At 42.2% G+C, this 27,492-nt stretch overlaps 1 protein-coding gene across 1 annotated transcript in view; it reads right to left on the reverse strand.

Moving 5' to 3' along the window:
* Positions 1–20,538: 20,538 nt before the first annotated feature.
* The window catches only part of LOC147435528 (RAF-like serine/threonine-protein kinase PRAF), a 75,571-nt gene continuing 68,617 nt past the window's right edge, over positions 20,539–27,492 (reverse strand). The window contains exons 8-10 of the mRNA XM_086488576.1: positions 21,264–21,386; positions 21,086–21,173; positions 20,539–20,998 (exon numbers count right to left, since the gene is read on the reverse strand). Of these exons, the coding sequence (XP_086344702.1) occupies positions 20,796–20,998; positions 21,086–21,173; positions 21,264–21,386 (414 nt within the window). The 3' untranslated portion in view covers positions 20,539–20,795. The remainder of the gene's footprint in view (positions 20,999–21,085; positions 21,174–21,263; positions 21,387–27,492) is intronic.

Raw genomic sequence — 27,492 nt, forward strand, 5'->3', positions numbered from 1 at the left:
GTTTCAGCATCCTGTAGATAGCCCATCATGCCATCTGTGATGCTCATAGAAAGCCAATACATCACTTTGCTCTGGCCTTGTTGCCAGTCCCTCAAAGCTTTCCTTTGTTCTGCTGTAGCATTTGCCTCGGGAATCTCTGGTTCCTTTTCATTGTCTCCTTCTACATAGTCCCAATAACCTTTTCCTTTTGGGAAATTTGTTATTCTGAACTTCCATGCAGGGTAGTTATTTTTCTCAAGCTTCTCAGTAACAATCTGACTGAAACCGTCAGACATCTTGAAGCACTAAGACAAAATAGCTGCAATCTGCAAAAACCTGCAAATCTGCTGAACCTGCTATCGTGGTTCTTGTAACACTTTCTACACTCAACGAGTGTCCACAATCAAGCGTACATACCACCATTGTACTTGTACATTAAATCTCTGTATACTGCACTTTGGAGACCTGTTCAGAAACTTGTGCGAACGAAGCGATTGCGAACGAAGGGATTGTGATGCTCTTGCTCTCTTAGCCTCTCTTGCCTGCACCAGGCTCTGATACCATGTAAAGAATGAGGATGCAAGAGAGCTACACAAGACAAGCACAAAGCACACAGAGATGGAAAGCTTCTTCTTCTTCTTCACAGAAAAGAGAGTACAAAATGACTAAGTGTTAAAGTTGAAAAGTAGCACATATGTACATGCGGTCACTAAGTGTGAACTCGCTAGAAGCGTACTAGGCTGGCACTATAAGTGTAGTCCAGCTGTAGAATCACTGGCAGAGATCCTCCGTGTCGGTCACCTAACGCGCCAGTGAGTAAATGCCGTAAGCGGCCAAGACCCGTAGTGGATGCCAGCTCAAGGTGTAGAGCTCGACATCTCAACAAACATAGCTCTAACAGGTTCATCAAACTTGACACCTTGAGCTGGCAACTGACTGTAGATTGTGTTGAATTCATTCAGATGATTGGACATAGGTGTCCCTTCTTTCATCTTCAAGTCAACAAGCTTCTTAAGCCAGTATACCTGTGAAGTTGCACTCTGCTTCTCATAAAGATCACTCAGCTTTAACCATGCTTGATAAGCCGACAGCTCGTCTGCTACATTGAAGTAAACGCTTTCTGCCAAAGTCAGCATAATGGTAGAAAGTGCCAATTCATCCATTTCGCTCCATTCATCTTCGTCCATATCTTCTGGTTTTATCCCCTTGAGCTTTATAGGTTTTATCTGCTTCTTTTGTACCAACACGTGCCAAATCTGCTTCTTCCACAATGGGAAATTGGTTCCATCCAGCTTCTTGATATTGTAAAGAGCAGTGTCCTGTGATCCAGCCATAGCTACGCTTCACAGTAGTTTACTTTTCTGGGAAAAATTCGACAGAGTTTCCCCTGTAAACTGACCTCTGAACCAATATCAACCTGTCAAATGAACCAAGAAAGCTTCAGATTCTGCAGAAATTTTGGCAGAGTCTCCTTTGTAAAATGGCTCTGGTGTACTAAAAACAGACCAAAAAACAGCTCAAAAAACACTGTCTCTCTGACACTGGAAGCTGCGGGTAAACCTGTCCTGTACCTATACTCTCTCTCACTGTCCTGTCACTGTCCTATAAGCATAGACTGCGACAATGCCTCAACGGCAGTAAAGCAAAGATGCAATCCCAACTGTCTAACTCACAGTCAATACATCCTAGCTGCCTATCTAAGGGTGCTCGAGGGATCGCTCCAAGACCTGTATCACCGAAAGGATCTCAACATTCGAGAATCCCCCAGCTCAATAAAACCTCACTCAACCCTCAACAAAGGCTGTAGTAAATCTGACAGTACATAGACTTCCCACAAAGTCATACATCCACAAATTTCCCACTGTATGTTGTAACCGCTGCGGCGGTTGTTTACTGCGTGACTCACAGCCAGCAAACCCTCAACAGACATACATCATCTCTGACAATACATCCCATGTGGAAGTACCTGCAATGTCAGGATGAAATCTGGAATATCAAGCAGCAAACACAAGCTACCTGATGAACTAGTGGATGTCGCCTACAGTCTGTGTGTAGATGCGCGCGTGTCGTATGTGACACGCCTCCAAGAACTGTGAGCCGTCCTTCGATGTGTAGACAGCCACAAATCAACACTCTGGGAGTGTCGATATCCTCAGCACCTGCAGTCGTAGGCCGAAAACCCCAAATTTGCAGAGTCGGATCTGCACCCGTCGAGACCATGTAGTCGAAAATGGCCTGCGCAGACCTTTGTCGAAGCCGAACGGTGGCCGAGATGACCTCAGAATGAAATTCTGACAACACGAGATTTGGGGCCGTGTCTTCGCCTGTCGAATTTCACTCCAATCTGAGCTGGTGACTCTAGCCTCCTGCAGTGCTGCCCCGAGCCTCGATCTGAGCTCTGATACCAGTTGAAGGAGTAGGAGCGGAAGTGCGACGAGGAGAGAGTGCGAGAAGAAGAGCACGACGATATGGTGAACTCGCTCTACTGTAATGTGTAGAGCATAGTGAGTTCTTATTAGGTTTTAACAAAAGAATATGTGTACATACCTGGCGGCCCGCCCACTTACCTGGGCGACCACATTGGGCTTTATACCCCAACACCTACGACGTTAAAAATCCTCTTCTTCTTCCTCTCTCTCTCTCTAAAGTTGCAAACAGTAAATTGTAATTAGCATCTAACAGTAAGCAAAACTGCATGAACGGTCCCATCCCCAAGAGTAGTAGGTTCTCTATACTCTATACACTATGTATTACCCAAAAGAAAAAAGAGAGCAAGGGTGGGCATGCTATGACATTTCATATCCATACTTGGAACAAAAGCCATTTTCTTGACCATAAAAATCAATAGAGATTATGCTAAAATTAATGGTATTTACATAAATCTAATTAAAAAAATCATTTTTTACCTTGAAAATTGAGGTTAATGAAATTTTAGCTCATAAAATGATAATGGGTAGAAGAATCTCTCTCTCTCTCTCTCTCTCTCTCTCTCTCTCTCTCTCTCTCTCTCTCTCTCTCTCTCTCTCTCTCTCTCTCTCTCTCTCTCTCTCTCTCTCTCTCTCTCTCTCTCTCTCTCTCTCTCTCTCAGCTACCTCTTTGCAGGCTATTTCTTTAGTCTCCCTATGACATATTACTCGCTACCTCACCAAGTAGGGAGGAGACACTCACCCGCTAATGAGATGTGAGGGGACAATGGACACTCAAAATGAATACAGGGGAAAGGAATCCCTGGTTAACACTCTGCCGAGAGAGAGAGAGAGAGAGAGAGAGAGAGAGAGAGAGAGAGAGAGAGAGAGAGAGAGAGAGAGAGAAGTTGGGCTCTATTTCTTATTAATTATATCAATGGTCACAAGTGAGGTAGGAAAAACATTGGACGTCAAAGAGTTGAGTGTATCCACCTCTTTGCTTACCAACCCATAGTTAACCCACATACTACAACTACTTGTCGTATATGACGGTGCTAGTCTATTTGCGCGTACATTGATTTTGGATATTTGCACCACTTACATCTTAAAATTTATAAAATCTCACCTTCCAAATGTAAATTTTAGAGAGGTTAATTAAAAACTTCAATGGTGGGCTTACACACTAAACCTTTTTTTCGAATCCTGCATGCAAATTTCAAAGACACAATTTATCTCTATCTTTTTCGGTCCAAACTTATGCAATTTTGCCTCATGTGGAGAGAGAGAGAGAGAGAGAGAGAGAGAGAGAGAGAGAGAGAGAGAGAGAGAGAGAGAGAGAGAGAGAGAGAGAGAGAGAGAGAGAGAGTTGAACCACGTTTTCATTTCCGTTTTAGTTCTACCTTGGTTCTTAATTGGTCCGTGTCACACATTGTCACTAGTTTGCAAGTTGGATCTTCATCAATTAGCCAAGGTATTCTTTAATGGCCCCTACTAATGTTCAATATGTAGCTCCTTTATTGTTATTTTAGAAAAGTTAGTGATATTTTTCCGTTTTTCTACTTCTAAGAGAGAGGTTGTTCCCTGAAGTTGAGATAGGCCAACATCATGCATGTTTGTGTATGCACATTGATTGTACCTCATTACTATTCACTTTCCTTGCAGTTGTCGCTGCATTGGTTTAACGGAGCTCTTTAACAGTTTGACTTGGGTGTTCGTCCATATAACAAAGGTTTCCTTTCGTGTAGGTAGAAGTTGAATTAGGTAGCCGATCTTCATATATCTCTAATGGCTATTTTACTAAGCAGCCATGTATATGCATTTCACATTATTTGTAGGTGACCTTTGTATAGTGCATAGCATTGGACCTTGGATAGTGCAGACACCAATTGATGCTTCTAGGAGCTTATATCATTGATGGTGATTTTCATTTATGTAAATTGACATACATTGAGTGTTGGAATGTATATAGTTGACGTACATCTTAGAATGTACACTTCTCTCCTTCTCCATCTCCTCTGTACAAAAATATTCCTTGATTGATATTAATCAAGTAGATGTTGTAGTGCAAGATGCTAAGTACATGAATTAGTTCAAATTGACTCCATTGAGTTCTATTTTTTGCAAGTGAATTTTGGTATACTCTTGATTTACCATGTCCACATTAGAGAGAGAGAAAGGGGGGTTGTGGAGTGGCTCAAATGTAACTCTCCCTCATACTCACCACCAAAGAGCTTATGTTATTTTGATCTTCCATAGTCTCTCTCTCTCTCTCTCTCTCTCTCTCTCTCTCTCTCTCTCTCTCTCTCTCTCTCTCTTCGAAGCCACCCCGCCCCACACACACACACACACACATACATATGTATATACATAGACACTTAGGCACAGACACACATACTCAAATGAGTGAGCTTGAGAAACTATACATAATTGGCCCATTGGTAAGAGCGAGCGAGACCCGCTGTGGGCAGGTCGCGCAAGCTCGTGATTGCAAAATGGGGCACTATTTTTACAACGCTCATGATCAGTCTGATGTGCCCAAGTTTACTTTATATGTCCAAGCTGACTTTGTCATGGGCAGTATATTTTATAACCAAGCAAAGTGGTTAGGGGAGCAACAAAATACACATGCCCACGTGGTTAGGGTGTTAAGGTGCTAACGGGGAGGTCATGGGTTACCTAAAAGGGAGGGAATTGTTCAATGTCGTCAAGTTTTTGACAATCGTTGGATCGCCTTAAGATTCCCACCCACTATCAATCCCACCTCTTGGGGTCCATTAAGGACCTTATGCTATGTAAACTAGTACTTGGAGACTTATGACCCAAGGAAACTCTCAAGCTATCATGTTTGATGGATTATGCACATCGCTACTACAGAAGTCACTTTCAAGAAAGAACATGGCTAAACAACTTGCAGTTGAATAGGCTTTTGTTGTTGTTCAAAGAAGAGGTGGTAATAGCAACGCATCCACTTCTTGTGGTTCTTCTGTTGTTGGGTTAAAGGCCTAAATAACTAATAAAAGTGGAAAAACCCAAATCCACTTATTGAGTTTTCCCCAAAAACGTGATCTCTCTCTCTCTCCCTCTTCGTTCTGCTAGCGCTTCCCTTCTGCAGCACAATGCCTCCGCTTCAAGCCTCAAGGCCTGCACATCTTCACGTGCTCTATCACTTGCACACACCGCCGCGCACTCAACAACTAGTAAACAGAGCCAGATTAGGGTTTCAGAAGCTTTGCGCAGGTGGCTGGTCAGTAGGCGATAGGCTTCTCTCGCGTCAAATTTCCGCTTTCATCGCGAAGCCCCTTGCTTCTGGTGTCACCTAGGGTGATTAGGGTTTCCAAAACAGCCTAAAACAGGCTGAAATTATGTCAAAATAGGTAAAAACCAGAAAATTACACGTCAAAACAGCAAAACGTAGGTGTTCTAAATCGATTCCCGTGAATGCCCCTTGCTTTTCCCACTCAAAACAGGTCCATTTGATGCAAATTGATGCGCCAAAACAGTAAATTTGCAGAAAATTCAGAATTGGATTGTTTTTATGTACACAAGTTGAGGTTTATGTACGCCTTTTGTGGGTTTATGCAAGTACGCATTGGGGATACTTGTTAATTGCTGAAATTTTCAGCACATTGTATGCAACGTGCGGTACATTGTGATCACTGGAAATTTTCAAATTTTGTGTAGACACTTTCTGCTGCATTTTTATCCGTGCAAATGACTCTACTTCCTCGTCGTCTGATGCCAAGAGCTTGATGGAAATCAAGCGATTTGACGGTACAGGTTTCGACCTATGGCAGGACAGGATGCAGGGGATTTTGTTCCTCAAGGATTGTGAGGACGCCCTTTTGGCTGTAAAGCCTGAGGATATGTTGGATGAGGATTGGGCCAAGCTCAACAAGAGGGCAAAGGCCTATATCAAAATGGATGTGAGACCAATGACATTCTGGTGGACATAAAGGGCTTGGACATTGCACATGCAATTTGGCATAAGTTGAAGGCCACTTATGAGAATGCCACCCCTGTGAATCGGGTGCATTTGATGCGCAAACTGGTGAACATGATGCTTAACGAAGCCAAGTCGGCTTCTGAGCACTTAAGTGCTTTCACCAGTGTTATGAGTCAGCTACAGGATACTGGGCTTTAACCTTTTGATGACAAGTTGAAAGCCATATTTTTGTTGATGACTTTGCCAGACTCTTGGGAAACGCTTGTGGTTTCTTTGAGTAATAGACCCAACCTCACATATGATGGAGTGCGAGGCTCCATCTTAAATGAGGAAATTAGACACAATTCTAGTGGTGGGGAAGGTGGCAGTTCCGCTTACAATGCGGGAGGCAGAGTCAGAAGCAAAATATAGGTACCAAGACTCAAAACAGGAGCAAAAGCAAGTCTAGGGATAAGGATGTGCCTTGTTACCAGTGTGGCAGAAAAGGCCATAAGAAGCCAGATTGCAGGTATTTGAAGAAAGAGCAGGAAAGAAAGAAGGAATCACAGGAGAAGAAGAAGACAGAGGATAAGAAAGGGGAAAAATCAGCAGGTACCTCCTCCAAGGATTTGGAGATTGTCAATGTATCCTCTAGTGTGGTTATCACAGAGTTATCCGACAGTGAGGAGATCCTGGTTGCAGCTTCATGCCCCTCAGATTTTGTTGTAGCAAATGCATAAGACATGCTTATCTCACGTAGAGATGTCATTGATGCATTGCTAAGTGCAAATGATGGCCTTACACAGTCTTGGATAGTAGACTCGGGTGCCTCATTTCATGTGACTCCATATGTGGAGTGTTTTGTTTCTTATCATGCAGGCAAGTATGGCAAGGTTTACCTTGGGGATAACCATGCTTGTGACATTGAAGGAATGGGCACTGTGCACTTGGCATTAAACAATGGCCAAGAGTTTATGCTTAAAGATGTAAGGTATGTACGAGGCATCAAGAAGAGTCTATTGTCTATTGGCCAGATGGATACACAGGGTTATACAACAATTTTTGTTGGGGGTTCATGGAAGTTGCTTAAGGGATCAATGCTCATTGTCAAGGGATGCAAGAGTGGTACATTGTACTATTTACATGGCAAAGCTTTGCCTGGCAAGTTTCTTGCAGTGGCCGAAGTTGCTTCTCATTTGGAGTTGTGGCACAAAAGACTTGGCCATATGAGCCAGAAGGGACTTGATGTGCTCTCCTCTTTGAAGAGGGTTGATGTAAAGGGCACCAAGTTAGATTTTTTTAATGACTGTTTGTATGGTAAACAAAAGAAGTCTTCATATTATTTTGGTGTCTCGCGCAAAGCTAATGCTCTTGATTTAATTCACTCCGATGTATGTTCAATGCCTGTTAAGTCTTTTGGTGGTGCATTATACTTTGTTACATTCATTGATGATTGCACTAGGAAAGGCTGGGCATATTTGTTAAAGAATAAGAGTGAGACATTTAATGCATTTAAGAGGTTTCATGCTTTTGTGAGCACGCAAAAGGGTAGTAAGCTTAAATGTCTGAGATCTGACAATGGGGGGAGTACACGTCTGCTGAATTTCAGCGTTATTGCGAAGAATATGGGATTAAAAGGGATTTGATAGCCCCTTATAATCCATCTTTTAACGGTGTGGCTGAGAGGTATAACCGTACTTTATGTGAGAGAGTGCGTTGCATGTTGTCCATGGCTAATCTCCCTCATGGGTTTTGGGGAGAGGCTTTGAAAACTGCAGTTCATGTATGCAATCGCTCTCCTAACAGTACGCTAAAAAATGACATTCCAGAGGAGGTTTGGTTTGGCAAACCTTCCTCTTATGCTCATTTGAGAGTGTTTGGCTGCGAGGCTTTTGTCCATGTTCGTAATGACTTGAGGAAAAAGCTAGATGCCAAGTCCATCCAAGGACTCTTCCTAGGTTATGGGGAAGAGGGTGAAATGGGCTACAGGATATGGTTGCCTCAATTTAAGAGGGTTGTACGCAGCTGAGATGCAGTGTTCAATGAGGCTAAATTGCTAAAAAATGCTACATCTTATGAAATTGACAAGAAATCGGTCAAATTTCAGCCTCTCTTGCCACCTATTGATGTTGAAAAAGAGCCTCAGGATGCATTACCGCAAGCTGAAATTGATAATCAACCGGTTAACCTTGAGCCAGAAGAAGTAGGACATGATTTAGATGTTCCAAAGGAGGATGGACAGCCACCTATCATGGCTGAAAATGATTTTCAGCAGCATGAGCATGCTGAAAATGAGTTGCCTCCTGATATAGAACCTGTGCCTGAGAATGTAGATCATTGGGTACGCAGGTCTACTCGTGTCAGAAGGTTGATACAGCGCTTTGACCCTTTGTTCATATTATGTTGACAAATGAGGGAGAGCCTCTTACATATAAAGAGGCAAAATCATGTGAGTTAAGCAGTAAGTGGGAGCTTGCGATGCAAGAGGAAATCAAATCTTTGCATGCAAACAATACTTGGGATCTTGTGCCATTTCCTAAAGGAAGAAAGGCTCTTCCTAACAAATGGGTTAACAAGGTCAAATGTGTTGATGGAAAGCCCAAGTATAAAGCAAGGTTAGTTGCCAAAGGGTATGCACACAAAGAGGGGATTGACTTTCAAGAGATCTTTTCTCCTGTTGTAAAGCTTACGACATTGCGTGTCCTTTTTGCTCTCGCTGCAGTGCTTGACTTAGAATTGAATCAAATGGATGTAAAAACAGCTTTTCTTCATGGTGACATTGATGAAGATATCTACATGAAGCAACCTGAGGGTTTTGTAGTTCCTGATAGCAAGGAACTTGTATGCAAACTAAGAAGGGCACTGTATGGTTTGAGGCACTCATCACGTCAGTGGTACAAAAAGTTTGATACTTTTATGCTGTCTCAAGGCTTTAAACGCAGCCATTCAAACCATTGTTTGTATACAAAGAAGGATAATGATGGAAGTCCTATAATCCTTGTGCTATATGTAGATGATATGTTGATTGCTGGGAAGCATAAGTCTACCATTGATGCTCTTAAACGTTAGCTGAATTCAGCTTTTGCAATGAAGGATTTAGGTGATGTTGAGCACATCTTGGGCATGAGAATCAAGAGAGATAGAAAGCTGAAATTGCTCTTCTTATCTCAAGAAAAGTACATTGCTAAATTACTTGACAGGTTTAACATGGCTGAAGCTAAGTCACTTGGAGTACCTTTACCTCCACACACAAAACTTAGCAAAGCCGATTGCCAAAAGGATGACGTGGCAGTGAATGGTATGAAGGGAATCCCTTATGCATCAGCTTGTGGTTCTCTTATGTATGCTATGGTTGCCACTCGTCCTGACATTGCCCATGCGGTGGGAGTTGTTAGTAGATACATGTCCAATCCCGGCAAAGCACATTGGGAAGCTATGAAATGCATTCTGAGATACTTGTCAGGTACACAATCTAGGTGTATATGCTATGGCAAATGTGACCTGAAGTTGTAGGGCTATTGTGATGCAGATATGGCAGGTGACTTGGATACCAGGAAGTCCACTAGTGGCTATGTGTTTGCTATTGCTGGTGGTGATGTCTCTTGGTGTTCACGATTGCAGAAAATTGTGGCATTGAGTACTATTGAGGCTGAATATATTTCAGCCACTGAGGCTTCTAAAGAGGCCATATGGTTGGGCAGACTTGTCAAACAGCTTGGTATGCCTGGTAGTACTCCTGTCTTGGGATGTGATAGCCAGAGTGCTGTCTATTTGGCCAAGAATGCCATGTTTCATGCACGGACCAGGCACATTGATGTGTGATACCACTTCATACGACAGGTATTGGAGGATGGTCTAGTCACCTTAACTAAGATTCACTCACAGGATAACCCTGCAAATGTTCTCACCAAGAGTCTTGATAAGGCTCAACATGAGCATTGCATACAGCTGGTGGGAGTTGGTTAACTTAAAGGCGTCATTTATGCCTCTAAGTGGGAGGTTGTTGGGTTAAAGGCCTAAATAACCCCTTTTTGTACATTTTTATACTTTGTCCAGGTTCATATTGAACCTGGACACATTTTTTAAAGGTCACTTATAATAAAAGTGGGAAAACCCAAAACTCACTTATTGAGTTTTCCCCAAAAATGTGAGCTCTCTCTCTCTCTCTCTCCCTCTTCGTTCTGCTAGCACTTCCCTTCTGTAGCACAGCGCCTCCGCTTCAAGCCTCAAGGCCTGCACATCTCCGCGTGCTCTATCACTTGCACACACCGCCGCGTGCTCAACATCTGTGAGTAGCAGATCACCTATTACTAATGCTTCTATGAGGTATATTATCACTATGTCAGAGAGAGGATCTCAGCAAGAGAGATCAGGTTGGCTTATGTCCCAATAACACAAGACAACCTTGCAAATTGCTCGGTTTAATGGCCATGTGGCTGATCTCCCATCACTAACTGCTACTAACCCTAAGTGTACAGCTATATACTTGTGTGAGCCACTAACACTAAGTACAATGTGTATTGTGCCTTAGTGCATAAGATAGAGAGGAAAAAAAGGGGGCACACAGTGTGTGTCGACTCTCCCCCTCCAACCTGTGTGTGTGGCTATGGTGGTGTGTGTGTGAGTGTGCGTATTTATTCCTCTTCCTCTTTCGCTATGCTCCCGGCTCCTCTCCTTCATCTGGTATCAGAGTGGTTTCATTCCCGAAATCGCTTCCACGCACGCGCACTTTCAAGAGTGAAAACAGGGTTTCGACTTCGGCATCGGCAAATTCAACATTCCGAGAGCCTTTCTAGTAGGTGTCCTGGAGTTTTACCCTTCTTTTGGAGCCATTCGTGCCATCAAAAACCTCATTCGAGCTACGGTTCAAAAGCTGCATTTTTCAGCCCTCTTTTGGTAGTTTGTGCTGCAGAGCTTCCATAGCCATTACAGGTACCATTGTGGTAGTCTATTCCATCTACAAGAGCCCACGGCTCATTCGGGAGTTTGTAGCCTCTTTTGGAGTGGCCTCATACATAGACATAGAGTGGGAGTTTGATGGCATTGTCTTCTTCTACTACTACAGGTATAGGTACATAGAGAGGCTTGGTTAGCTTTCTCTGTGCTTGTCGCCCTCAATCTCGGCTTCGGCATCGGCATCAACTCACAGGCTACATGTTTCAGTGATTGCGATATTCTGGTTCCAGTGGGAGCAATTTCTTATGCATACATGCATATGTTGGTACTTTTGATAGTGTTTGAGCTCTTTTGAGAGCAGTTTGACTCCCCGCAAGGATATTTCTTTGCATGCACATGCTTTTGCCTCATGTTTGAGCATCATGATAGACTTGTACGTCTTTGTGGATACTACCATTTTACGCTTTTGTGGAGCCATCTTTTGGCTAGTACGACAGTCCCGGCCATTCCTGAGACTTGGTCTAGATGATAGCCATTTCCGAGACTTGGCTATACATTTTGTTGCATAACCTACGTTGTTGAGGGTCGATAGCATGAGGTTTTCATTGAGCTGGGATGTTCTCAAATGTAGAGATACCTTCGGTGATATAGGTAGCTGGAGCATCCCTTACGAGGCCTCGCCATAGGACATGTATAGAGTGGTATAGGTGTTTTTGATGCCAAGTTGGCAGTCTATGGTCAGTTTGATCATTTATATGCCTCAGTTGGTCTCTATAAAGTGTTCTTTTGAGAGACATTGCCCTCTTTTATGCTTTGTGAGTGACATACTTGGTCATTTTGTCTCGTATTTTGGTTGACATAGTCCCAAATACAAAGGAGACACTACTGAAATTTTTCTAGAATCTTTTGGTAGTTTTGTCACCGTGTCTACTAGCAAAGACCGTGACATTTATGACATAAAGAAGTTTGATGGCACTAATTGCCTATTGTCTTTGTGGCTAGAGCTAAAGATATGCACAACTCAATTTCAATGGGAGGAGCTTGATGAGCTATGCAAGTCTACGATTAGACTTCACCTTGGTGAGTCGGTGTGCTTTTTCAGTGCTAGAATGCAAGACTTCTCATGCTTTATGGCAAAAATTATGCGATACTTACAAAAAGCACACGGCTAGCAATAAGGTTATCCTGATGCGAAAACTTTTCAACCTTCACATGAAGGAGTCAGCTAGTGTTGCTAGCCATATCAATGATTTTGATTCTCTTTTTGCTCAGATTTATGCACAATGCATGACCATTGATGATGAGATGAAAACAATCTTTTTTCTTTGTTCGTTGCCACCTCTTGAGATATCTTTTGCACATCTATTAGTAACTCTGCTCCTAATGGTACGCTAAAGTACGAGATGTTACTAGTGCACTTTTGTCAAAGGAGATGGGTCGGAAGACCATGACTAGCTCGCATCATGGCAAAGCTCATTATGTGCAAAGGGATGATAAGCATAGTAAGGGTCGTTCTTCGCAACGTGAGTCCAACAAAGAGGGCAATAGAGATGCATCAAAGGGTAGAACAAAGTCTCGTGGTCACCGCAATGTTCAATGCCATTATTGTGATAAGTTTGGTCACATAAAGAAGGATTGTTATGCTTGGAAGCGTAACAAAGAGAAGGAAAAAGGTAAAGGCAAAGATCATGATGATAATGAGGAGAAACCAAAGAGTTCGATTAAGATTGAAAAATTGAACATAGTCAGTGATGCGCAAGACATTAATATGTTGATTGAAAGTAATGATGTCTTTTATGATGCACAGAAAACTCTATCTTTGCAAATTGCAGAGTTCTATGCCAGTTGAACTCCTTGTTAGTGGTGAAGTATCCCATGCATGGATTCTTGATTCGGGTTCTTCGTTGCATGTCACACCGCATAGGCATTGGTTTACTACATACGAGAAAACCATTGGCTCTGTTACACTTGGTGACAATTACTCTTGTGACATTGTTGGCGTAGGTGATATTGTCATGGTTATGGCAAATGGAGTGAAATTTATCATCCATAATGTGCGGCATGTTCCAGCCTTGACATGCAATCTGATTTCGATTGGACATCTTGGTGACTTGGGTTACAAAGTCACTCTTCATCAGCAGTCCTGGCGTGTTGCGAAGGGTCATTTTATTATATCCCATGGTTCTAAAGTTGGTTTACTTTATCCTCTTTATGTATCTGATAAAACCAGTGTTCTTTCTGTAACCGAACTGCCAATCGTTGCTTTGTAGCATAGTCGGTTTGGACATATGTCAAAGAAGGGAATGGAGACACTCTCTCGTTTGGGCTACTTACCGTCTTTGTCATTTTTTTATTTTCCCTTTTGTGAGCCTTGTCAATATGGAAAGCAAACACGGACACATTGTACACATTCTTTTGACAAAGAAAGAAAACCCTTAGATCTTGTGCACAGTGATCTATGTGGGCCTATGCCTTTTAAATCCCATGCTGGTGTGTCCTACCATGTTACATTCATTGATGATGCAACACGGCATGTTTGGGTCTACGCCATGAAGTCTAAAGATGAGACCTTTTCTTGCTTCAAAAAGTTATTATCTAGTGTTAAAACTCAGTCTGAACATAAGTTGAAAGCTTTGTGCTCAGACAATGGTGGAGAATATGTCTCCAAAGAGTTTACAGACTTCTGTTCAAGTAGGGGAATTAAGCGTGAGTTTACAGCTCCTTATATCTGTGCACAAAATGGTGTTACAAACCAAATGAATAGGACCGTCCAAAGCGGATTATGTCTATGCTATCACACGCTAATTTATCGCAAGCGTTTTGGACTGAAGCATTATACATAGTTGTGTACTTGATCAATAGATCACCACATGCTTCATTACAGTTTTGTGTACCTTTGGAGTTATGGTCAGGACATAAATTGTCGTATGGAAAACTCTGCACATTTGGTTGTGAAGCTTATGCACATGTACCCAAGGAGTTGCGTGCTAAGCTAGATCCTAAGTCCAGAAAATGCATCTTCATTGGCTATGGTGTAGATGGTCAATTTGGCAATCGTTTATGGGATCCAAAAAGTCGATCAGTGATCCGTAGCAATGATGTTGTCTTTAATGAGACTAAGATGCATAGACAGCCAGTGAAAGGGATTGAATTCCGGAAAGTGACATGTATCACCTCCTGTCCAAACAGCTCCCAAGTCACTTACTACATAGGCTAGTACGAGTTTTGATCAACCGCGGAGATCTCAAAGAGTCTCACATCCGCCAGAACGTTTTGTTCCAAGTGTGGATTTCGTTTTGCTGAGAGATAGTCATGAGCTTTCTTCCTAGAAAGAGGCTATGCTAGCCAGTGATAAGGTTCAGTGAGAACATGCTATGAAGAGGGAGTTGTCCAGTATTGCAAAGAACAAAACATGGGAACTTGTTCCATTGCCAAAAGGTAGGAAAGCATTGCCTTGTAAATGGGTTTACAAGAAGAAGATTGACAATTACAAAGCTCGTTTAGTGGCTAAAGGTTTCAAGCAAGAATATGGTCGATTTTCAGGAAATATTTTCTCGACTTGTCAAGATGACCACACTGAGAATGTTGCTTGCTTTGGTTGCCATTGAAGATATGGAGCTTGATCAAATGGATGTCATTACAACTTTCTTACATGGTGATCTCGAGGAAGATATTTATAAGCAGCAACCTAAAGGGTTTGTGCTAAAGGGCAAGGAACATTTGGTATGTAAGCTTCTAAAAAGTCTCTATGGCTTGAAGCAATCATTCAGACAATAGTATCAAAAGTTTGATGCATTTATGTGTTCCCTAGGCTATAAGTGCAATAATGAGGATCCATGTCTTTACGTGATAAGACAACCCAATAGACAACTTATTATGCTTATCCTTTATGTAGATGACATGCTTATTGATGGTCATTCCAAGAAGGACATTGTTGACTTGAAAAACAAGCTGAAAAGTCAATTTGACATGAAAGATTTGGATGAATCCAATCACATTTTGGATATACGCATTAGTCGGTGATCGTAAGAAGAGGTTGTTGTACCTTTCTCAAAAAGATTATGTGCACAAGGTTCTTGATCGTTTCAACATGCAGAAGGGAAAGGCTTTGAGTACTCCATTGCCTGCATATTTCAAACTTAGCAAGAACGACTGTCCCAAACCTGCTGAGTAAAAAGTTGTGATGGCTAAGGTTCCTTATGCTTCAGCTTGTGGTAGTCTCATGTATGCCATGGTGGCTACAAGACCTGACATTGCACATGCAATGGGAGTTGTCAGCAGATTTATGGCTAACCTTGGTAAAAAGCATTGGGATGTTGTCAAGTCAATTCTCAGATACTTGAGTGGCGCTACAAATAGACAGTTATGCTATGTTCGTGGAGAGTCATCCATTCAGGGATTTGTAGACAATGATTATGCATGTTGTGTTGACATTCGTAAATCAACAACAGGCTGGATTTACACATTTGTTGGTTCTGCTATTTCTTGGAGATCCGTTCTTCAAGACTGTACATCCATTTCTACCACAGAGGGAGAGTATGTTGCATTGAGGGAAGCAGGCAAAGAAGCTATTTGACTTGGTCCCCTAGTGAAAGATCTTGGATTGGAGCAGTATACACCAGTTCTTCATTGTGAGAGTCAAAGTGCTATTGCCTTGGCTAACAATCCAGTGTTTCATTCCAAAACGAAACACATTGACGTGCGTTATTACTTCAGTCGTAAATGCCTGACAAACAAGAGCCTTGATTTAGTGAAGATTCCTACATCAGAGAGCACAGCGGATGCACTCACTAAAAGTCTCTCCAGCCACCATCACTTTCAGCACTGTCGGTGAGTTTATGAGCATTGGGTGAAGAGTGGTTCTCTTCCATTCTTATGGTCTCCCACATCGACCATCAAGTGGGAGAATGTTAGGTTTAATGGCCATGTAGCTGACCGCCCATCACTAACTGCTACTAACCCTAAGTGTATAGCTACACACTTGTGTGAGCCACTAACACTAAGTACAATGTGTATTGTGCCTTAAGATAGAGAGAAGGGGGCACAAAGTGTGTATCGGTTCTCCCCCTCCAACCTGTGTGTGTGGCTATGGTGGTGTGTGTGTGTGTGTGCATGCGTATTCCTCTTCCTCTTCCGCTGTGCTCCCGACTCCTCTCCTTCACAGATATGTTCACAAAGGCAATGCCTCGTGAGAAGTCCAAAGCTTTCCACAAAGGTTTGGGCTTGCTTCCCTTTGTGGATTGATCATTTCCTCAAGGCATGGCTATATATGTGCCAACTCTCATTCACTGTATCTCTCTCATGGGGGATTTGTTGCAACATATGTGGTAGTGATGTGTATGAACACACTTAGAACAGAAAGGGCGCCTTTTCCCTCACTAGAGGTTAATGCCCATGTGCATTGTATATACGCCCATCATTCTGGAGCTAACTTATCTTTCTATTTGCACATTAAGAAATACACTCTATTGTCTACCTTGAGCTTCTTCGTCCTTTCCAACTTGTGTGTGCATCCTTGCAACCCTAATTCCAACAAGATTCGTACATTATTTTAAGGACTTTTCACTTTTCTAGATATTTGTCCTGTATTAAAATTGTAGACGTATAAGTTGCATCATAGACAAACATTACAAGATTTTAAACCAAGATGTGTGTCCCTTGTGACATAGATTTCATTCTTGCCATTATGTTTCCATCATTGAAAAAACCTAAGTATTGTTCATGTAGAAACTGACGCACTTCTAGAGACGATGCCACTTGACAAAGAAGGATCCGATCTCAAGGGTGCACCTTCAACAATGTAGGTATAGCACATGAGTTAAAAATAAGGAGTTTTATTTTTGAAAATGTTTCATAATTCAAGACGCAGAACCCGAAAGTTTCCCAAGAAAAAGGCATCATTTTATTACCTCGTAGGATGTAAGTATATAATTTTGTTAGAATTTCTTTGAATGCACTTGTTATAAATTATTTTTTTATAAATGAATCCCCCAAGATGTGATTCTTACTTCTAAAGTTGTCATTAACTCGTTGCAAGAAGAAGAAAGGAGGTTTAAGAAAGACAACAAGAGCATTAAATCATCAAAGATTTCTAATACCAAAAATATTTATCTCTTTGTCTCTTGTGGAAACTTAGGATATTACCTAGTAAAGACTGCTTCAAGACCCAAAAAAAAGTGTCTCTTGTAGAAAATTAGGATATTACCTAGTAAAATTGCTTCAAGATCCATATACCACGTATCAAAGCAAAGTAGACAACCAAGGAAAAGCTAAATTACATCTTGCTGCTAAAGATAAAGAAGAAGAAGACAAAGAAGATAGAAATAACTCATTTTTCCGACTTTATTGATCGTGATAGTGATATTCATTGAGCCATCAGATGTCTTTATTTATGAACTCACTTCTTTGGGAGAATTGTTGCTCTTGATATGTATCCCTTCAAAGGGAAGCTTTGTGTATGGACATCATTCTTGCTCTTGATATGTATTCCTTCAAGGGGAAGCTTTGTCTATGAGCATCATCTCTAATAGATCGCCTTTTTTAGGGTTCTTTATAGTCTCTTTCTTTTATATCTATGGTTTGTTCCTGTAGGATGTTCTAAGCCAACCTAGGAGAGAGTTGTTGGGTACGGTGACTTATTCCACCCATGGACACCCTCTCTTGTAAAGGCTTAAAGCCACTATGGTCATTACTTTGTTAATATGGTCTAAAGCCAAGAGTCATGCGGAAAAGTGAAAAAGAAAAGGGACGATCCACTTGTAGGAAAAGAGTCCTATTTGCACTCATGACACCCTCTTTCTCTCTAGGTGCATCTTCTTATCTTTATCAGTAAATGCTTGCACATCTCTACCAAAGATGCTTATCTCTACTAAAAGCCCCACCTCTTCTTGATTTGTGATCCTTATCTAGCTCTATCATCAACCCATAAGTTTATGCTCGAACTATTAGGATGTGTTAATTGCTAGAATCTCCAAATAGCGAATGTCAAAGCTATACACTCATGTTTTCTGCATGTTTTGATGGTGTGTTGTCAATTAGTAGTCCTATCAGAGAATTGTCCAAATGGACGTCTTTTTATGTGTTTAATCTTATGCTTTATTGCATTTTGATTTTTCTCATGACAAGAGAAATAAATTAGGTGAATGTGCGTTCATAGTGTGAGTATACTTGCAAAGCACTATTACGCCCTTGATGTCAATATGATATTTACTTGGAAATTTTCTTGCATATGGTGCTAAATGTGTATTGTCATCCAATGGATTAATAATGTTTGCATCACTGGTATCTCCTTAGAGTCTTGTGGTATGTCATTATACAAGGTCATAGCTCTTCTAATCAGAGAACATTGTTGGCCACATCCAGAGTGGTCAATATTTGGGTCGTCTCGAAAGGTTTGGACAAGTGTTTTGGAAATAGTTCAAGATCATTTACCTCCTCTTCAGTCTCACATTGTAAGATCCTTCTATTCTAAACATTCGCCCTTTGAGACGACCCAAATTGATTAAGCATCTATACAAGATAGTGGATCTACCTCATTGGTCAAAATAGAGACAACCTAATCAATAGGGGTTTTGGGTACATCTCTAAAAGCTTGGGTAAACCACCCTAGAGGTCCCCAATTCCCAGGGTTAGACCACCTCAAATTCCAAAGTAGTCTTCATACTATACTAGTCAATCACCACCCGCCAAAGTAGTCTTCATACTATACTAGTCAATCATCACCCGATTGGAAACACCGGTAATGCAAGCACCTAGGAGTAAAGTTGGCAATGTAGGTCCCTCATAAGGGGAAGACAACAAGCTGTAGAAATTAAGAGTATAAAATTCACAAGTCAAAGCTATATAGAGGATTTGTGCAACAAGATGTGTCTCCCTCTAGCCTAATGCATTCCAAGACCACCTCAAATTCCAAAGTAATCTTCATACTATACTAGTCAATCATCACCCGATTGGGAACACTGGCAATGGAAGCACCTAGGAGTAAAGTTGGCAATAAATGCCCATCAGTCTAAGGGGAAGACAACGAGTTGTAGAAACTAGAGTATGAAATTCATTAGTCAAAGCTTAAGGGGAGATCTTGTTGGTAAGCTTTCACTTATGCAACAATGTGTCCCCTCTAGCCACGTCTGCATTCCAGCACCAAGAGTGAAATTGCAATCCACCTACACATGTGATACCGCACGTGATGTAACACATCGGATCGACCTGTATAGAAGAGGCACCTCATTCCAAAGTCAGAGAAGAATGTTCTTAGTTGATTTCAATAATTGAGCTCTCTCTCTCTCTCTCTCTCTCTCTCTCTCTCTCTCTCTCTCCAAAATAAATGTCGCTCTCCAAAAGCTCAAAAGCCATTCAGCTGGAGTACACAAAACATCCAATGTTCACATGGAGTCACTCAAAGTTTCCAACAAAACCTCAAAAGGCTGCCATTCCAAAAAGGTCGGGATAGATGACTAAACAAAAGACCAAGAGAATGTTACGCATAAAAACACCTAGTAACTCCATCACTGCACAGATTTGTAGAGATGCTTCGCTTCAGGGTACCTTTTTGGAATAGGGCCTATTTTAAAAATTAACCCCACTGACTACATGTTGACATAAAAAAATGGGTGGGAAATTAAATGCGTGGATACTTTTACATTTTTTAGCCATTTTTTTTATGTTTGCTTTAAGCTCAAATACAAGATTTCAGCTATTGCAAAATTTCCAGATTTTAATCAAGTTAGGGCAACTTCGAGAGCTCAAAATAAAAACTCCATCGAGTCCCCAAGTCCTGGGCCATGTAACAATCAAATGAAATCCTTTGGATGAGAAGTTTTTCTTATGCGAAAAGTGCCTAAGCAGTATATGCATACAGAGTATGCATAGAAAGTCTAGGAGCATGTGCATGGACCATGAGACCAAAACCAGTTGTACCTAAGATTTAGCCATGATATTCTACAAGTTCAACATGAGAAGCTCGAGGAAGGAGAGGCATCACGATGTGACAGTAATATGTTTTTGTCGAGAGCACTTCTCTGCTGATCTCAGACAGTCTTCAAAGAGATTAACCTCACCCCAACGCAGAAAAACCACATGCACGCACGCAATTTCGGTGAAGACATTGACAGAAACCAGACAACGATGTGATTAGCACAAAAGGTACCTAGAAACAACAGAATATATGCAGGCACTATTGCAAGTCACAGAACGACAATCAGCTTTATCAGCTATCTTGCAATTTTAGTAAACATGCGGCTTCTGCCTTGACAAATAAAAAATGTAGTAGGTTCTACAATCATATATGTTTGAAGGCTCTTTCCCAAACGAATGTAGCACAAGGACTATAGAAATTACTGGTTCAAAAAATTACTTTTACCTCATCACATTCATAAAGCTAAGCAGCAAATAATAGCACCTTTACAAGGGAGCTCCTGTATTAACTGTCCTATACCTTCAGGACCTTTTACCTTACAAACGTAGGAATAGATGTAAAGAAAATCAGCCCTGGTCCCATATACAATGATGGTAAAGCACACGGTGAGAATGATCCAACCCTATCAAATCAAGAGGGGATCATGAGAAAACAGAGAGAGCATACATGGATTGGCATATCATTTCTTGCTGTCTCCAGTAACAGCCCCTGATGTCTGCCCCTGCGGTCTCGAAGTCGCCATTGCCCGCAATTCTGCAGAGATCTCAAGAAAGGTAGGTCGATCTCCTGGGTCCGCTGCCCAGCACTTCTCCATCAAAGATTTCCAGGCAGGATCACACCAGCTTGGCACAGGTGGTCTCAATGTGTTATTCACAATGCCCCCTTATAATTGAAAAGCAAAAGCCAAACATGCCGTTTAAATACTGGTAAGGCCTCTCTGCATTGTGAACTTAAAGGAATATGTTTTACCTATGATAGCACCATAATGCATATTTGCATATGGTTCCTCATTAGTAAGCAGCTCCCACATGACAATTCCAAACGAAAATACATCAACCTGCAATTCCACCACCACAAAATCAAAGTTCTTGTAAACCGGTGCGCCTTTGTACACTCCAACATGAGCAATCAGCAAAGAAAAGATTACCTTGTCAGAAACAAGGCTGCTGCTCCCATTCAGCAATTCAGGTGCCATCCATGGCAATGTACCTCTCACACCACCAGACACCATAGTTTGATGCTTGACTTTTGATAGCCCTAAATCCCCTACCTGAAAAGAGAGAGAGAGAGAGAGAGAGAGAGAGAGAGAGAGAGGTACATCCACTTGGTTAGAAATAAGTTTTTTTAGTGATGTCTGTGTCTAAGCCCATGCCAAATCTACCTCTCATGTAAAAATGCTGGAAATAATTAAGGTTGAGAGAGAGAGAGAGAGAGAGAGAGAGAGAGAGGGGTGTCTTCATCAAACTAGAAAATGTACTATGAGCTGTCAGATGCTCTAGAAGAGATATTTACTTTCATGGGAGAGTTGTACGTAGTATCATAGACAATCCAATGCCAAACTTCCATACAGATGCAAGTGTTAAAATCAGCATCACAAACAAGTGAATGTCAAAGATGATTCTCCAAGCCCTTCATCCTTCCCTTACTCTCAAGCACCCACATTCTCCTCCATCTGCTCACAATTGTGTTCCGAACACACAAGCGACAGTCTTTGCAAGCACATAGAACATGAGAATGCGACACAAGAGTAGTTTGAACAAAGTCCTTGTGATGAAACCTCTTGGATGGTAGAAATCTTCAATTCCAATGGAAATCTTCCGTAGCGGACATAGGTTGATGAGAGAGCTTCCCCATGATATAGACCCAAGAATGGCTTGATATTGAGAGAAAAATGTTGGTAGCTAATGGACTGTTTTGATGAGAACAGTTTACATATAGTTAGAAAAGTGGCTTAATATGATGAAAAGAGACCCCCCAAGCTCAATTTGGCTATGGAGGGATCTCTTTTTTGGAAAAGATTCTGGTGCGGGCAAAGGCTTACCATAAAGAATCTCAAAGGATGCCTTTCCCGTGAACGAATGTACGGTATTGTTATACACGTACTCGACAAGGGGCAAGTACTTTTCCCAGTCAGACTGTCTGTCCACCGACAGATAGAGTTTCAACATGTCCAATACTATGGAATTAGCGATCCCACTCTACCCATCCGTTTGGGGATGGTATACAAAAGAAAAATTCAACTGCGTGCCAAGGTTGTCAAACAAGGCACGCCAAAAATTTCTTATCATGCGAGGAACTCAATCACTCACAATAGACTTTGACAACCCATGATGCTTGAAGATATGTACTAGAAAAACCCTAGCCATATGATCTGCCTTGATTGTTTTCCTGACTAGAATGAAGTGAGCTTGATTGCTAAATCTATCCACAATGGTCCACATCACATCATTTCCAACCTAAGTCTTTAATAGATCCATAATAAAATCCCAGCGATACTCCCCCAAGGTTGATCAAGCACAGGCAAAGGTTGGAGTAACCCAGGCATCTTATGCCGATTGTACTCGACTTTTTGGCAAACCAAGAATTCCCTGACATATTGATTGATGTCTGCTTAAAGGCTTAGCCAAAAGAAATATCTTTCCAATGCTAAGGTCGTAGGGAGAATACTTTGGTGATCTGCATAAGGCGAAGCATCCATGATTTACTTCCTCAATGGCACTGCCACACAAATTACTTGGTGGTAGTAGAGGTAACCATCCGAAATGGAATAGGGATATTCATTCTCTCCATTCCGTAACTTGCTCCAAATGGAGGAGAAATCTGGGTCGTTCGGATATAAATCTGGAAGTGATTCCAGTTCCTGGTGATATACAAAAGCAATTGCATTCACCCTTGGCAATACATCCACAACCACGTTCGTACTCCCAACTGTATGAAGGACCTAGCAGTGAAACATGGACAATAAGTTGGCCGTCTTATCTGCTTCTCAGAAAACCTCCATTGTGTGAGGAAATACCGTAGACTTTGGTGATCCGTTATGACCACAAAGATTGCTCCTAGAAGATAATGCTTCTATCACAAGACGGGCACCACGTGCCAATAGAAAAGAACAGACTGAACACGCTTTAAGCACTTCAATAACAGCTGAACTGAAAGAGACAGAGAGACGACATGGAGTGGCGGAATTCCACCCCAGAGAGTATTGGCCCCAAACCTTGGCGCCCCTTTCGGTATTTCGTTATATTGCATCAACATAGTACAAGCCGGTACTCAAGACTCTGCACCTTCTCCAAGAAGCATGCCAGAGAATGAGCCCTAACCTCATAGCTAAAGGCCCTTGGCCTAAAAAGCAATTACAGTGAAAAGCCTTCAAACTCAAAAGCATATGGTCCAAAAGCAAAGCCAAAAAGCTGCCAGCGTAAATCATGGAAATCTGTACAACCTACCACGTCATCAGCCAACGCAAAACATGGAAATCCGTATAGCCTGCCACGTCATCATGCCATTGCAATTTTTGAAAATCTGTCACGTCATCAGTTTTTGCGTGTGTGCGGGTCCTACTTTATTTTAATCCTTTATGTCACTTGGGGCCCCATCGAACAGAGTCCCCATAAGTTGGTAGGACTTCTTCTTCTTAGGGTCTAGGCCCCTCGGCCCGCATCTGCAAGTTGGCTCCATTCTTTAGGCTTTGACAGTAGCAGTTTGTTACATCTTCTCTTCTTGAAAGAGAGTAATCATCCACGATTACAATATATCTGCAAAACAACTCAAGTTAGCCCAAAAATTTCCGAGGGACATTCCGAGGGACAATCAGTTTGCTCTTTTTATTAAGGAGTTAGCTTCTCCTTTCTGCTCTTTTGATCAAGGAGTTAGCTTCTCTTTTCGGCTATTTTGATCAAGGAGGTAGCTTCTCCTTTCTTCCAAATCGGAACTCTTGATATTCCGGGGTAGTAAAATTAGCCATCACACCCAGACCGTACTGATCTTCTACGGGTGTCTTGATGCACTAAAAAATTACATACCCTGGCAATCTCATCCAATTAGGAATATTCAGTAGTTGGCACATCACAATGCAACACAAATGCTCACATATGCATGTTACAAGACATAGAAACATAAAGCCGCCGATGAACACTCCTCCCGCATAACCTAACAAGGCCCAAGCCGGGAGATATTCAACGACTCCCTCATCACTCCTCCCGCATAACCTAAAAAGGTCCGGGCCGGGAGATATAGAGGCCTTTTACAACCAAACGTCCCCCAGACTGTAGCCTGCGTCGTTTGGAGGTGTTGCTCAGACTTCTTGATACTCCTCTCGCATAACCATCCAGGTCCGGGCCGGGAGTCACAACAATAATACTCCCCCATAAATAACCACAAGGGTCGAGGCCATGAGTTTTTTTTTTTTTAAAGCAGCACTTGTCAATCATTCAATACTCCCCCCGCAAATAACCACAAGGGTCCAGGCCATGAGTATGAACAAGCATTCTCAAACATAATTTCTCACTTCTCCACCCGGGAGTAAAAGCACCAATCATTGAAACCAGTATCAAATAAGAGTCAAACAATTCAAATCGGCACCAAAACAGGTTCAAAACAGATACCATCCATTTCAAACAAATTCCAAACAGGATCATCAAACAAGAGCAAACAGAACTCAAACTTAAAAAGCAATCTCGACATCAGTCGCGCTCGAAAAGTCGACTAACTTTCCATCCTGAAACCTGCATCAAAAATTAGGGTTAGATTTCTTCCATAGGGTCGTGGCCGAGCACAGCATGGTCCATCAGCTCTTGGACAAACAGTGTTTACAATGGTGGCGATGGTAGTCCCAAGATATATCAGTCACATCGGACCTCCAAGGTCATCAGCTCGTGAAGAGACATCTACTGAGAGATGTCGAGAAATTTCAAGTTATAAACTGTTAGGGTTTCTATGGCAAGCATTTCAGGATACCCCACTCTGCCAGAAGTTAGCACTCTGAAGGAAGATGTCAGAAACCATACAACTTCGGACAAAATTCTTCTTGAAAGCTTGCCAAGTCCTTGGAGTGTGCTGCTTGGTAGTTGTAGACATCAACATCTGCATGGCACTGCTTCTGAGAAATACAGTGACTTGAAACAAATCGGGGATTCTTCTTTTGCAAGTGACCTTAATGGCTTATGCCCTATAAACATGAGCGGTGAAGACGGGAGCGCACCCGATGTGTGATGAAGTAAGGGTGGGAGTGGCTAATAAGTCCGGGTTGGAGGGCGAAGATACCTCAAATAAAATTCCATCAATAGCTCAGTCTGCTCTTTTGCAGGACCGGTATGCTTTCAGAAAAGCACATGCCGATGCTCTAATACCACTATCACAAGACGGGCACCACGTGCCAATAGAAAAGAACAGACTGAACACGCTTTTAGCACTTCAATAACAACTGAATTGAAAGAGAGAGAGACAACACGCGACATGGAGTGGCGGAATTTCACCCCAGAGAGTAATGGCCCCAAATCTTGGCGCCCCTTTCGGTATTTCTTTATATTGCATCAACATAGTACAAGCCGGTACTCCAGACTCTACACCTTCTCCACGAAGCATGCCAGAGAATGAGCCCTAACCTCATATTTAAAGGCCCTTGGCCTAAAAAGCAATTATAGTGAAAAGCCTTCAAACTCAAAAGCTTCGGTGCAAAAGCAAAGCCAAAAAGCTGTCAACGTAAATCATGGAAATCTGTACAGCCTGCCACGTCATCAACCAACGCAAAATGCAGAAATCTGCCATGTCATCAGTTTTTGCGTGTGCGGGTCCTGCTTTATTTTAATCCTTTACGTCACTTGGGGCCCCATCGGACGGGGTCCCCATAAGTTGGTAGGACTTCTTCTTCTTAGGGTTTAGGCCCTCGGCCAGCATCTGCAAGTTGGCTCCGTTCTTTAGGCTTTGACACGTCAGTAGTTCGTTACAACTTCCAGGTAGGCAAGGCATGAATCACAGCCATAAGTTCCTCCGCGTAGATCAAGGCATGAAGCCACATTCTTGCTCCTAGCTTTATGAATATTCTGGAAGTGAAACATGGGCAGAAGTTGACCCATCTCATTCGCTTCTCAGATAATTTCCGTTGTGTAAGAAAATACCGCACACTCTGATCGGTTTTGATCACAAAGTCTGTTCATAGAAGATAATGCTTCAAGGTAGACAAGGCATGAAACACAGCTATAAGTTCCTTCTCGTAGCTCGAGGCATGAAATTTGCAATCCTTAAGTTGTCTACCTTTATAAGCCACTGCATGGGCTTCTTGGTTAAGCAGTTCACCAATGCAATCACCTAAAGAATCGCAGTGAACCTCGAATCATTTCCAAGCTGTCCAAGCCTGTCAAGGGCTGAAATTGCAGGTTTTCAACACAATTTCGGTAGCATAACGATGCCAAAACTCTTACAGGTCAAAAGCACACATCTAGGACGGATTCTGTTGCATTTTAGAAGCTTTCCAGTGAGTTGTAGGTCAATTCCAGCATGCTGTAATTTCCTGTTTTGGTCACTATCACCTACCCAAACCCCTGTAAAACCACCCCAAGGCTTCCGCGAGGCTCCCTTTGTCACAGACTTGGGCACCCCAAGTAGAGGATTTGACACGACACACGAGAGAATTCCTTAAAAACACTTCACAACTTAAAATCACAGTTAAATTTACTCAACACGGCCCGGCGTAGTTCCGTGCGCAAAGGTATTGGCCCCAAAAGCTGGCGCCCCTTTAGGTTTTTATTTTTATATTAATGCTTGAGCAAAGTACAACTCCCAAGGGGTCCTCTGCTCTCATACTCTGCATCCAGATGCTCTATAGAGTGAGGCCCCTTGGGGCTTATTTATTCTTACAAGGGATGCCCCAAAAGCTTCTAAACTCGAAAGCAAGAAGTCCCAAAAGCAACTAGTTCCCAAAAGCTGCCAAAAGCCATCAGCGTAATTTGCAAAAATCCGTACAAGCTACCACGTCACCACCTGTCAACGCAAATCAGGAAAGTCCGTACTGTCTACCACGTCAGCCTGTAGTACATGCTATCCGTATTTTATGCCACGTTGGTGGGCGGGATGAAAACACACACAACGCCTCTATAATGACGCGACACACACTCTTGGAATGATACATACACACATTATGGGGCACCACTCGGCTTACACAACCATCCTGGCCGAGACAGGAAACACACAGACGGAGTGAGAAGAGAGAGATTTCCCACTTGCCCACTCAACACACACATACACACTCACACACACACTCTCAATTCAGCTCAAAGGAGGCAAATTGCTGTTGTTTAGACTCAATGAAGCTCAGCCTAGCACCAATGGGGCAAATAGTTTACACAGTATTGAGGAAATACACCAGATACAACCACAAA

Source organism: Adiantum capillus-veneris, chromosome 18, assembly GCF_014529385.1.
Source record: "Adiantum capillus-veneris isolate H3 chromosome 18, ASM1452938v2, whole genome shotgun sequence".
NCBI classification, from domain to species: domain Eukaryota; kingdom Viridiplantae; phylum Streptophyta; class Polypodiopsida; order Polypodiales; family Pteridaceae; genus Adiantum; species Adiantum capillus-veneris.